The sequence below is a fragment of the Caenorhabditis elegans genome, chromosome II (genome assembly GCF_000002985.6).
Source record: "Caenorhabditis elegans chromosome II".
NCBI lineage: Eukaryota > Metazoa > Nematoda > Chromadorea > Rhabditida > Rhabditidae > Caenorhabditis > Caenorhabditis elegans.
Window position 1 is genome coordinate 9,282,774 of NC_003280.10, and position 13,048 is coordinate 9,295,821.

Below are 13,048 nucleotides of genomic sequence, written 5' to 3' on the forward strand. Positions count from 1 at the left end.
CGAAAAAAAACGTGAGATAAATGTCTATTCAACAAATTCTGCCGAAGATGGTTGAGGCACACACACACACAACCACAGACACTCTCCATCTCTCTAACGTCGCTTTTTCGTTTTTCGTCGTGCTGCGCCCCCTATCCCCACACATTTCTCAATCAATAGACGAGAGAAACCAGAGAGATGCATCAGACACCGTATACTTGATGAAAGAGCATGTAAAAAGTGGAGACTCGAGACACGGGCGGTCTCTTATGTGCGAGTGTGTAAGTGAAGGATAGCGAGGAAATAGCGTTTGCAAGAGAGAGGTGGCCGCAACGAGTCTCTATTGCCTACGAAACGAACTGGCCTGCCCTTGTGTCTTTCCTTCCCTTCAACATTGAGTCTATAGTACATTTTTGTTATATAGATATATACATACATGCTTATGTATAACAGTGCTTTGTTCGTTTAACTAAAAGAGTTTTTGTGCTTAAATATCTTACAATTTTTGAGTAATTCTTATTTTAAATTATTCGAAAAAAGCATACACTTACTAAAAAGTTAAATTATTTTAGTAATTTCTAATTTTTAAGCGCTCTCAAGCTTCTTACTATTAGATGTAGTCAGAAATATAAATTATATTTCTCTCAACTTTTAAGTCAGAAAAGAGCCGTCTCCATTAGAAAATCAACCGACATACTGTAGCTTTATGTGCATGGGAGAAATTTGTAGAAAAGATCGTAAATAGAATGGATTTGTACCCTTTTCTATTTTTTTAAATTGTTCTTGGAGGAATTTTTTGTATCTCATTTCTTGGACTATAATTTTCAAATTGAAAATTTCTAGTAGAGACGAATTTTGAGATAATTTACTGATTGATTTCTAAAACCCGTTGACTAAATTCTATCCAATTAGAGAATAGTCTAGTTGACGTCATTTTTAAATTAAGATACCGTAACTTTCGAAGTCTAAACCACATCCCGTTATTACTGCGAACCAAAACTAAAATAAACAATTCTTGATAAACTAAAAACAAAATATTGATGATAATGATCTAACCAACGGAACGGAATGCCCTTGTCTCTTCTCTTCTGTAACCCTGACATATTTAGTAATAGGAAACCAGTTCTCCGCGTCGTGCCTTCATTTTTCGAGACGATTACTGCCAAAATTAGTTGGGGTGTTAATTGAACTAGTTCGAATAGATTCGAATTTTTCGTTTGCTGATTTGAATATTGAAAAATGAATGAAATCCGGAAATTTGTTTGATCTCTAATTTGTGACTTATTCCGGAACTTTTTCAGATAAAAACATTTTAAGACAAACAATTTTTCGAATTTTTATTTCTTTTCATGTGTAATCTTTGACACATGTTTTAGAGGAATTGTACACATATTGATGTGTTATTCCAACTAAACAGCTGCCCCTAACCCTCTTCAAGACACCATCATCATCATTTCTCTTATCAAAAGGGTCTCGTGATTCTCTTGTCATTGACACAACCCCTTCGAACCAGTCAGCGATCAATTGCTGTGTTTTTGCACGTGCGTCTTCGAATTTTTATTTTACATTAACTAGAGGGTTCAAGGTTTTGACCTGATTTTTTTGTTTTTGGACTTTTTGAAACTGTACACGGAATGCACGTTAAAGAAATCGATATCAAAATTTTATATGATATTTTATTCTAACTAACCCTTTCGAAAGTTGACTAATATTAGGAATTTTCAAATAATTGTCATCCGTAACCACCCACATCGTTCAAATCTTGCGGCGCCGAACTTTCTCCTTGCCGAATCTGAGCCCATTGTTACACTACGACGGCAGACGAAACAGAAGATTTCTAATTCAAACAAGGTCGAATCGACGTTTAAACCCCCTTCTCTGCAGCCAATGACGAAGCAACATCAATTGTCGAGGACTAGTCTTGATAAGAAGAACGCGCTCTCTCTGTAGAGTTTTCTAATTCGATTTGATTTTAATAGGCTCTGTGACACACACACACACTCCCACAATTCATATATATCAATTACAGTACAACTACCCAATTACCGCCGTTTTTGTTTTGTGGGCGGAAATTCGAATCGTATCGAGTTTGTTATTGATAAAAAGTATCTACGAGGACTGAAAAAAACATTCAAATTAATTTTGATTACAGATTTATACAGCTTTTTCAGCTATAAAAGTGCATTTCCTACGTTTAGCTACTCCGGAACAGAACTGGATGATTCACGGGAAGACATGTCTTTTCCCAGTTTCTTTTCATCACTTTTGATAGCACTTGACATAGAAAAAAAAAGAAGTGGTGTATTGGATATGTTTACATTCGAGAGGAGAGGTTGCCACTTGCGGGCTGACGATATTCGCCGACGTCTCTTTCCGCCGCAGACAATTTGTTTATATAAACAGTGAGAGCTACGGAAGATCGGAACAGTGAGAACACGAATGGAGAGGGAGAAATTTGAGATTGGGCACGGCAGATTTTCAGGTTTTTCGACATGAAAACAATCGGAAGAGGAATTAGAGACTCATAAAAGTGTGGAGATATAAAAATTTGATTGAAAAATATGGGAAAATGATTCAAAATTAGAGAAAAAACTTGAAAACGAAAAGTAAATTCAAAAACAAAACAGAAACAAAATACCGTAACTTTAAAGGAGCATGCTTCGGAAAATGTTCAGGTCTCGTCACGATCCGCAGTCACCATGACGGAAAAATGCAGATTGTCTGCTTTCAAAACTTTTTTTTTACTTTTTTGCTTTGTTTAGGTATTTCTTCGAATAAAAATGTTTTTTACAGCTTCCCGTTCAATATTTCAAAAACTTAATTCAACTTTGAAATTTTCCCCTTAAAAATTCTCGTCCATTACGCGCCCGACTTGCACTTTTCATATTTCGTCATAAAAATAATGATGCAAAACTTGTTCGGCTATTAAAAAAGAACTAATCTCTTTTAAATGAAGATTAGAAAGAATTTATAGTTGCCATGATTCAAAAAATAAAAACTATTTACTCATTCCAAAAGAGAGACACGTTGAATACAATAATTTTAACAAAAAATGGAAAAACAGTGATAATGTTAGTGTTATTCAATCTTTGAAAGATCACAATTTGCCATCATTGTCTTGTTGAACAGACAAGATTACAATCTGACCAATATAATGTCCTTTTCCGCCAGAATTATACGTTGCCTGCGTTAAAATTTTCTCTACAATAAATCGATTTTCAGGAAATGACAGATTTCCTCATTGCTTTTGGCTCACAAACTGGGCAAGCGGAAACTATCGCTAAAAGTTTAAAGGAAAAAGCAGAGTTAATCGGATTAACGCCAAGACTTCACGCTCTGGATGAAAATGAGAAGAAAGTACGTTTTTTTTAACAATTTGTTTTTTATAATCATTGGAAATTTAAATTAATTTATTTAACTTTTCAGTTCAATTTAAATGAAGAAAAACTGTGTGCAATTGTCGTTTCATCAACTGGCGATGGAGATGCACCGGATAATTGTGCACGTTTCGTGAGAAGAATTAATAGAAATTCACTGGAAAACGAATATTTGAAGAATCTGGATTACGTTCTTCTCGGTGAGAGTTTTGAAAACCGCAAATTGAAAAAAGAGAAATCAAAATTCAAAAAAGCCAATGACTAATCATCATTCTGATAAGAAGTTCAATGTCTTGTGTTCTTGCACTTTATTATTGCAAACTCAAAAATTAACTTTTAAATTATTCTGAAAAGGAACTATTTCCAGGTCTCGGCGATTCCAACTATTCATCTTATCAAACGATTCCTCGAAAAATTGACAAACAACTGACAGCTCTCGGTGCAAATCGTCTTTTTGATCGTGCAGAAGCAGACGATCAAGTGGGGTTTGGTTTTATTTTATATTCAGAGGATGTAATTCCTCTTTCAGACTTGAACTAGAAGTTGAACCATGGATCGAGAAATTCTTTGCAACACTGGCATCCAGATTCGACATTTCCGCCGACAAAATGAATGCAATTACGGAATCATCAAACTTGAAATTGAATCAAGTTAAGACTGAAGAAGAAAAGAAAGCGTTACTTCAGAAACGAATAGAAGATGAAGAATCAGATGATGAAGGAAGAGGAAGAGTTATTGGAATTGATATGTTGATTCCCGAGCATTATGATTATCCCGAAATTTCTCTTTTAAAAGGTGAATAACCGTTTTGAAAGTGGAATAATCAGTTCTAGTTTTGAAAAAAACTGTTTTTGTCAAGTGTCACACATAGAAACATTCTCCAAAAATTTGAAATCAAAACTTAACTTACAGGATCGCAAACCCTCTCGAACGATGAAAATTTGCGCGTTCCAATTGCTCCTCAACCTTTCATCGTCTCGTCGGTTTCTAATCGAAAACTACCAGAAGATACCAAATTGGAATGGCAAAACCTGTGCAAAATGCCTGGAGTCGTCACGAAACCATTCGAAGTTCTTGTAGTCTCTGCTGAATTTGTGACTGATCCATTTTCCAAGAAAATTAAAACGAAACGGATGATCACTGTCGATTTCGGAGGTAGGGTTTTTTTGAAGAAAACAGTTAAAATCAGTTGATTCGTTAAAAAATTTGAAGTAATTGGAATTATTCTGCTATAATTTCTTGGAAGTAAAAAATCATTTTTTAATTTTCAGATCATGCTGCTGAACTTCAATACGAGCCGGGAGATGCCATATATTTTTGTGTTCCAAATCCAGCACTTGAAGTCAATTTTATCCTTAAAAGATGCGGAGTTTTAGACATTGCTGATCAACAATGCGAGCTTTCAATTAACCCGAAAACTGAGAAAATCAATGCTCAAATTCCGGGACACGTGCACAAAATTACAACTCTCCGTCATATGTTCACCACGTGTCTAGACATTCGTCGGGCTCCAGGAAGAGTGAGTTCATATTTTATGAATCAAAATTAAAAGTAGTTTTCTTCAGCCGCTGATTCGTGTACTCGCCGAAAGTACATCTGATCCAAATGAGAAAAGACGGCTTTTGGAGCTTTGCAGTGCTCAGGGAATGAAGGATTTCACCGATTTTGTTAGAACACCCGGATTGTCATTGGCTGACATGCTTTTCGCATTTCCAAATGTGAAGCCACCGGTTGATAGACTAATCGGTGAGTTGTTTAGTTGAAAAAATAATAAATAAATAAAAATAATTACTTGAATTTTAAGTTAGGTTCATTATTCTAATTCATTTGACGTTGCAGATTTTTTAAATAAAAAAAAACGTTATCCAGTTATTAAAACAAAATTAAAATTTTTTACCGATATTTTAAGCTAAATAAAGAAGTTGTTAAAAAAAACTACATTTTGAGCGGAATTTTAAGTTTTTTGAAATTTCAAAGTTTAAGAACAACAATGTTGCTAACACTTTCTTTACAAATTTTTACGTTTCAGAACTTCTTCCACGGCTTATCCCACGTCCGTACAGTATGTCATCATATGAAAACCGAAAAGCCCGTCTGATCTATTCGGAAATGGAATTCCCAGCAACAGATGGACGTCGACATTCGAGAAAAGGACTCGCAACTGATTGGCTCAATTCTTTGAGAATTGGAGATAAAGTTCAAGTTTTGGGAAAGGAACCGGCTAGATTCAGACTTCCACCTCTTGGAATGACAAAGAATTCGGCTGGAAAACTGCCATTATTGATGGTTGGACCAGGAACTGGAGTCTCGGTATTTCTGTCATTCCTGCATTTTTTGAGGTAAAATAAGTTCAATTTTTAATGTTTCTAATTGATTTTTAATTTCCAGAAAATTGAAACAAGACTCTCCATCGGACTTTGTCGATGTTCCACGTGTTCTCTTCTTTGGATGTCGTGATTCTTCTGTAGATGCAATTTATATGTAAGTCCTTCCTTGATTCGTGAAAGAAAAACGTAGTTTGAATTTTCAGGAGCGAACTTGAAATGTTTGTAAGCGAAGGCATCCTCACTGATCTAATCATCTGTGAAAGCGAGCAAAAGGGTGAAAGAGTTCAAGATGGCTTAAGAAAATATCTCGACAAGGTTCTTCCATTTTTGACAGCATCGACAGAGTCGAAAATTTTCATCTGTGGAGACGCAAAAGGAATGTCTAAAGATGTTTGGCAATGTTTCTCGGATATTGTTGCCAGTGATCAAGGTAGGTTAAAAAAAGGAAATTTACAATGGTTATTGTTTACTTTTTTAGGAATTCCGGACTTGGAAGCGAAGAAGAAGCTTATGGATCTGAAAAAGAGTGATCAATACATCGAGGATGTGTGGGGATAGTATACTTAATTTTTATAGGAATTGTTTATTGCCATGGGTATTTTATTTGTTCACTTTATTGTGTTATTTATGTGATCTGGTGTTCTTTAGTTTAATATAATGAAGTTGATTGTTCGCTTTTTATGTACAACCAAAAATGGAATTTATTATGACAAAAGAATTAGGTTACTGGAATGGCTCTGCTAATTAAACTGATGTTTGATCGCTTTTTGCAAGATTTTACCAAGTTCGTAGCTTTTTCACAAAAACTGGGGCTCGTCACGTGGTGTAAAAGTGCCTCATTTTGTTTTGATCTTCGAGAAATGCGGGAGATGATTTTTTTCCTGGGGGGAAAATTCCCGCATTTTTTTTGTAGATCAAACCGTAATTGGACAGCCTGACGATGGGCTCAGTGCATTTTTTTGAGTAAAAGTCTTTAAAAAATTATTTTCACAGGAATTTTCCGTATTTAATTTCCAAACTTAATTACACTTTCATAAAGTGTCTTTCCAATGTTTATATGTCATCATTGCAGCATCTGTCTAACAATTCCTACAAGCGATACATTCATTATGACAGCCCCTGACAGTCTCCTCGACAACCTGATGCCACATCAAAAAGATTCGCTCAACTCGCTCATGTGGCGAGAAATTCAAGCCCAACCTGGAGGAATTCTAGCCGATGAGATGGGGCTGGGAAAAACACGATCCATGATTGCGCTGATTATCCAGAGGAAACTGGAAATGAAACAAAAACGGCAGGAGACAGTATGGAACGATGAAAAACGAGTAGATGTTGCAAAGAAACATGGGTTGTGTCCGTTGGAAAACACTCTTATAGTCGTACCACCGATTTTGGTGAACTATTGGGTAGAAGAAGTGAAACATCTTGCAGCTCCGGATTTTATTTCGATTTTCGTTTATACTGGGAACAAGAGTGGACAGTTGACCCCTGAGAGCCTTGGCTCATTTGACATTGTGATTGCAACATACCGCCTGGTATCAAAGGAAGTTCTAAAGAAGCCCACAAGTTCAAGAGACGAGGAAATTGATGACGATGCAGGTAAGCCACACTCTTAGCTTCATATATTTGTAACATGAAAAAAGAGAACATCTTGACTGAAATATGAGTGAAAAGAGGCGGAGCTTCAGAAATCACGCCCAACTTGTGGGCTGCCCAACTTTAAAATCCCAATTATAATTTGTTTTTTTTTCAGAAAATGATGGAAAACACAACACAATTCTGCTGAACGAAGACTCAATTCTCGCTCGCATTGCATGGATGCGCATAATTCTCGATGATGCTCACTTCACAAAGAATACAAGCTATTTGCTTGCTCTCATCCTTTTCTAGATGGTGTCTCACGGGAACTCCGATTAATAATAACTTATGGGACTTATTCAGTCTTGTTAGGTTCCTGTCGTCTTCCATTTCTTCGTGAAGCTGTATTCTGGAAACATTGTGATTGCAATGCCAGAGTGGGTCAGATTTTGCTACTCTCATTAGAATCCGGTGGAGTTGGACTCAACCTGACCAGCGCAAGTCATATGATTATGATGGATGTCCATTGGAATGCTGCTCTTGAGCAGCGAATATACGATAGAATTCACCGAATTGGACAAGTGAGAGATGTCTTCAACCATAGGTAATTTGAACCAAAATATTAATTTCAAAAACAAAATTGTTCCCGAAATTGTATTTAAATTTTAAAAATTAGATATTCCGAGTAGATTGCTTTCGTTTTTGAAAAATTAGATTTTATACAAGATCAATTTCGGACTTCCGTGTAGGCGCCTAAACGCTTGCTTGTAAAAAAATAAGTTTCCAGCCGCCAACTAACTTTTTTTCAAGAAGTTTATTATGAAATTCGGTGTTTTCAGACAATTTAAATCTAATAAAGCAATAAAAAAAAATTGACTACACCACCATGAGGTTTCAAATTTAATTTATAACCGAAGAAAAATAGATTTTGGGCTATTTCAGTTTTTTCGTGCTGGTACCTTTTTCAATTAAAAAAAACAATCCGCTGAAACTTATTCAAATTTTGCAGACTGATCGTGAAGAGGACAATCGAAGAAAGAATCATTGAATGGCAGAAGAAAAAACTACACATGTGATTGTGATTGCAATGCCAGAGTGGGTAGATGTTATTGTGAAAACCGTCATTCTCCGTAGAGCAAAAATCATCAGTGCAATGTGTCCAAACAGTCTATTGCCAATTTGAAAGATATGTAAATAATTTGCCATGAGCTGCAAATGGAAAGGTTCGAGGAATCTGCTTTCAATATAATGGTCAAGGCTGCGGAGAAACTTTCAAAAAGGATCGACAAAGATAATAATATTCTCGCAAATCCATCCATTGTGGGACCACGGGACATAAGCCAATGTGATGTTTGGAACATGCCCCTAGTTTGCTATCACTTTTAACGCATTTTCGCCAAGCCTGAGTGCACTTCTACATTGCAAAACATGGATTGGACATGAAGACGTTTGAAGTCAACAACGTTGAAAAAGTGCAAAAAACGACGGAACATGGAGAGAGCTGAGATTTTTCGTTCGTTCCGAGACCAGAAGCAGTGATCTAATGGCACTTTCCGCAATAAGTAATAATGCTGAATTTTTTATTCTAAAAAAACTAATAAAATTCGCGTTCTATGTTGTCTAAAAATAAACGAATAAATGTTTTGATTTATTTAAATTCACTTCACAAATACCCATAACTTTAATGGCTATTCACTCAATTTTTGACAACACCGTGGCCATATTTTTGTCCGTATGTACTTGACTACAACGTGGCGTGTTTAGTTTCCTCCACCCAACATGCGCGACTCTTATCGGCAACTGATGATTGGTGATAAAAGTGATACGGTTGGGAAAAATAAAATGCTACACTTTTAAATATTATCAGTTTATAGCTAATGGTTTATAATATTTGATTCTGATTATTTTGTATTTCTTGTATTTTTGTATGATGATAGTTTTTTCGTTACATAAAATAATCCTTTCGATCACAACATTTTCAGAAATGATATTTCACGGTGAACAACTTGAGAATCATGACAAACCAGTGCATGAGGTGTTACTTGAAAGATTCAAGGTGCACCAAGAGAAAGATCCTGATAATGTTGCATTTGTGACCGCTGAAAATGAAGATGACTCTTTAGGTTTCCAGCAACTTGGAAAAAAGGTTCTACAAATCTCTGAATGGTTTGTGGAGAATGGATATAAAAAGGTGAGAGGCTTCACTGAAAAATACTTGATGTTTTGGCATTTGAAGAAATACATTTCCTTGAAAATATCATACCAATTTTAACCTCTTTACTTCAAATAAATTCAGGGAGATGTATTTCTACTGGCTTCATACAACAATTGGAGATGCTTTGCCGCTGCTCTCGGAGCCTGGAGAGCTGGACTTATTGTGTCGGCAGCTGCAAGTCAATTTACATCATGTACGGTATTCCAATAAATAAAAAAAAATCAATTTTTATACTTTATTCCAGTTGAAATGAACTATCAAATTGAAGATTCCCAGAGTCAAGTGATATTGGTTGATAAACATACTTTACCTGTTGTTCAGGAAGCCTGCAAGAACTTGAAATTTGTGAAGCAAATAATTTCAATTTCGGCAAACCCTCCATCACCAGTAATTAAATTCGATGTGCTCACTTCCCGTCTCGTTCGAAATCTTAAAATGCCATTGATTGATCCAAAGAATGATATTGTATTCTTACCCTATTCATCGGGTACAACTGGAAAACCAAAAGGTGTTATGATCAGTCATTTGAACTTTTCCATGATGTTGGAATCTTCTTTGAGGTGAGAAAAACCACACAAACATTTGCCTTCTTGGTACCCATCGAATTATATTTATTCGAACAGCTACTGAAGAAAACCGAAAATTTCAGATTCTTCGATGCCAACGCCAAAGCGATAGGCCTTCCACCAGATTTCGTTCTTCCTTATGATCTTCACTTTCTCCCGATGTACCATGCCATGGGAATGTTCCGCACACTTTTGACATCATATCGTGGAACAACACAAATCATGTTCACAAAATTTGATATGGAATTGATGTTGAAAAATATTGAGAAATATTCCATTATGGTCCTTTCTTTAGTTCCAGCTATTGCTGTTAGAATGCTCAATTCTCCACTTTTACAAAAATACGATGTCAGTTCTCTGGTCAGCGTCACTGTTGGATCAGCACCTTTTCCAGAAAGTGCATCGAAGAAGCTGAAACAACTTCTGCCGAATGTAAATATTGTTCAAGGATATGGAATGACTGAACTTACATTTGCAACTCATTTACAAAGTCCAGGATCTCCAGATGGAAGTGTTGGAAGATTGGTTCCTGGAACGAGTATGAAAGTGAAAAAAGAAGATGGAACACTTTGTGGGCCTCATGAAATTGGAGAACTTTGGATTAAGGTCAGTCAAAGCTTCTGAGGATCTTTACCTAATTTCTATATTTCAGGGTCCTCAAATGATGAAAGGATATTGGAAAAAAGAACAACAAACAAATGAATTATTAGATGAACATGGTTTTATGAGAACTGGAGATATTGTGTATTTTGATAAGAACGGAGAAACCTTCATTTGTGATAGAATCAAAGAACTCATTAAAGTAAATGCAAAACAAGTGGCACCTGCTGAACTGGAATCTGTCATTTTGGAACATGATGATGTGGCAGATGTATGTGTTTTTGGAGTAGATGATGCTAGTTCAGGAGAACGTCCAGTTGCATGTGTTGTTTCAAAAAGAGGAAGAGATATGGAAACATCAAAAGCAATCATGAAGCATATTAATCGTAAGTTGAATCAATTTAATTTAACGTTTGATTAAATATTATTGCAGAGAAGCTAGCCAGATACAAGCACATCAAGGAAATTGAGTTTGTTAGTGAAATAATGCGAACGGGGACAGGAAAACTTCTGCGGAGGGCCATGAAGAAAGCGTTTTTGGATGCAAAAAAGGCTAAATTGTAATGACAAAATCGATTTTCTGAGCCTGTGATATACATATTCACCAATAAAAAATACTTCTCACATTGAAGTGTAATTTATTACGTAATATACATTTTTACAAGAAGTATAATTTCATAGAAGATAGTTTAAACGACTAGATTCCCATTGTCAGTTGCTTCATTCATACAAGAATCCAAAGTTTCACGAAGTTGAGTTCGTCTGAGCAAATATTCGTCGGAAATCACCGCATATAGAGCACTCCGTTCACATCTGAAATTGTGGAAAAGTCAGAAATGTTGAAATATTAATTTGAGATATTTACCAGTTTTATCTTAAACTGGAATTCGCTTCAATTGCTTCTTTAGAAATTCAAAAATGGAAAACTTGGAAACCTAGTTATTTTTCAATTGCAAAAAACTCACACATCCGCCTGAACACAACAATCTCTTAGCAGGGCACACTCTTTTCGTTTTCTTGAAACTTCAAAATGACAGTTCAAAAGATCTTTTCTTGGCTTCTTATCTTTTAGTGTACTTGCTCTACAAACTCGATCAGTTATCATAAATTCACGAGTAACATTTGCAATCGGTACACATTTATCCAAATATGCAAAAGCTTCTTCTCTTCGTTGGTTCATCAAATAAAAGTCTTCTTCCAACGAGCTTTTACAATTTTGCCACGTTGAACTTGACAGATCATCTGAATCCAGGCCGTCGATGGAGTGGGCCTGAGAAAAATTGAACCGTTCAAAACAATTTTTACATAAATTTCATACCGATCATTGAATAATTCTCAATTCCAACAAAACTTACATTTGAAGTTTTTGAGCAATTAACTCGCATCTGATGAGCATCTTTTTGGCATTGAAGATATTTCAGACATAGGGAGAATGGTGGAGATTCTATGATTTTAATTTTTCTTTGCTTTTTCGGTGAATTCGAATCTTCTGGTTTGTGAGGACGGATTTCCTCTTCTGTATATTTAATTTTAAATTTGAGATGTAGGAAAAAAGAAAATAAACTAACCATGTTGAGCACATTCTGCCATTTTAATTACAACTTCTTCTTTTAATCCACTCAAAGTTCTTCCATTTTCACTATACATTGCTTGCTGCTCGCATCTGAAATCATTTGAATTTATAACGTAAAGAAGTTTTAAATTCAATTACCTCACAGCTGGCTCACAACATCTTCGGATAGCGTCACATCGATTTTGTAGACGAGCAATTCGAATTGCACAGTCCCCATCAGTGTTTTGACGATTGAATAGATATTCAGCACAGAAGCGATTCTGGAAAAGATTGTTTAATTCTTGGCATTAACTGTTTGCAGTTGTATTTCCAATAATGTTTCCGATACACAGATTGGGCTTCACTAAACGGCATCCTGATACCGTTTGCGATGCGGTTACCTTTTTTTATATCAGCAACATGTTATCCTTACCTTATCCTTACTTTCGATATAAGATTGATTTCTTCCCTTCAAATCTTCATTAATGCACTGATTCAGCTCAATTCGGATCAGTTCCTCATACTTCACAATTCCATTAAAGTCACTCTTCATTTTCTGAGCACATTTCTGATCCCATTTGCGGGATTTTTCATTACACATTTGAATCAATTGAGATTTTTCATCAAGGCACTCATGATAAGAATCACATACAAATTGGAGTTCTAGAGGCTGGAAATATGGTTTAAAACTTTATGTGCAAAAATTACAGATTGTCTACAACTTACTCTACTCGAAACTCCAAACTTTAAGCATAAAAAAAAGGCTGCAATTTTCAAAATAATCATCGTTTATCTAAAATGTGTGAACTTTTTCATGAAATGAAATAACCCAATCCGTTATCAATTCCGTTAAA

General features: G+C 35.6%; 3 protein-coding genes, 1 non-coding gene and 1 pseudogene across 6 annotated transcripts; 3 read left to right on the forward strand and 2 right to left on the reverse strand.

The window, feature by feature from the left end:
• Positions 1–3,201: 3,201 nt before the first annotated feature.
• Positions 3,202–6,359, forward strand: mtrr-1 (Methionine synthase reductase). 2 transcript variants are annotated; one of them, NM_063577.7, is made up of 11 exons: positions 3,202–3,336; positions 3,406–3,556; positions 3,724–3,841; positions 3,886–4,151; positions 4,269–4,511; positions 4,628–4,875; positions 4,922–5,102; positions 5,386–5,695; positions 5,745–5,837; positions 5,887–6,113; positions 6,162–6,359. In NM_063577.7, the coding sequence occupies exons 1-11, from the start codon at positions 3,205–3,207 to the stop codon at positions 6,239–6,241; spliced, it is 2,049 nt and encodes a 682-aa protein (NP_495978.1). In that variant the 5' UTR covers positions 3,202–3,204; the 3' UTR covers positions 6,242–6,359. The 2 variants fall into 2 exon arrangements, 1 of the variants encoding a protein (NP_495978.1); NR_136347.1 differs by having other exon boundaries at positions 3,205–3,336; positions 3,724–3,836; positions 6,162–6,241.
• Positions 6,360–6,732: 373 nt separating this feature from the next.
• C01G6.10 lies at positions 6,733–8,766 on the forward strand (annotated as a pseudogene). The gene has a single exon. A coding segment is annotated over exon 1 (2,034 nt).
• Positions 8,383–8,403, reverse strand: 21ur-8602. The gene has a single exon (NR_051526.1).
• Positions 8,767–9,243: 477 nt separating the features above from the next.
• acs-7 (Acyl-CoA synthetase 7) lies at positions 9,244–11,260 on the forward strand. The gene is made up of 6 exons (NM_063578.7): positions 9,244–9,452; positions 9,558–9,669; positions 9,721–10,036; positions 10,126–10,648; positions 10,695–11,028; positions 11,076–11,260. Exons 1-6 carry the CDS (start codon positions 9,246–9,248, stop codon positions 11,204–11,206), a joined length of 1,623 nt encoding a protein of 540 aa, NP_495979.1. The 5' UTR covers positions 9,244–9,245; the 3' UTR covers positions 11,207–11,260.
• On the reverse strand, positions 11,252–13,045 carry C01G6.9 (Golgi apparatus protein 1). The gene is made up of 7 exons (NM_063579.3): positions 12,921–13,045; positions 12,628–12,864; positions 12,354–12,475; positions 12,211–12,305; positions 11,998–12,158; positions 11,608–11,912; positions 11,252–11,455 (listed from the first exon to the last, which is right to left on the reverse strand). Exons 1-7 carry the CDS (start codon positions 12,978–12,980, stop codon positions 11,332–11,334), a joined length of 1,104 nt encoding a protein of 367 aa, NP_495980.1. The 5' UTR covers positions 12,981–13,045; the 3' UTR covers positions 11,252–11,331.
• Between the last annotated feature and the right edge of the window lie 3 nt (positions 13,046–13,048).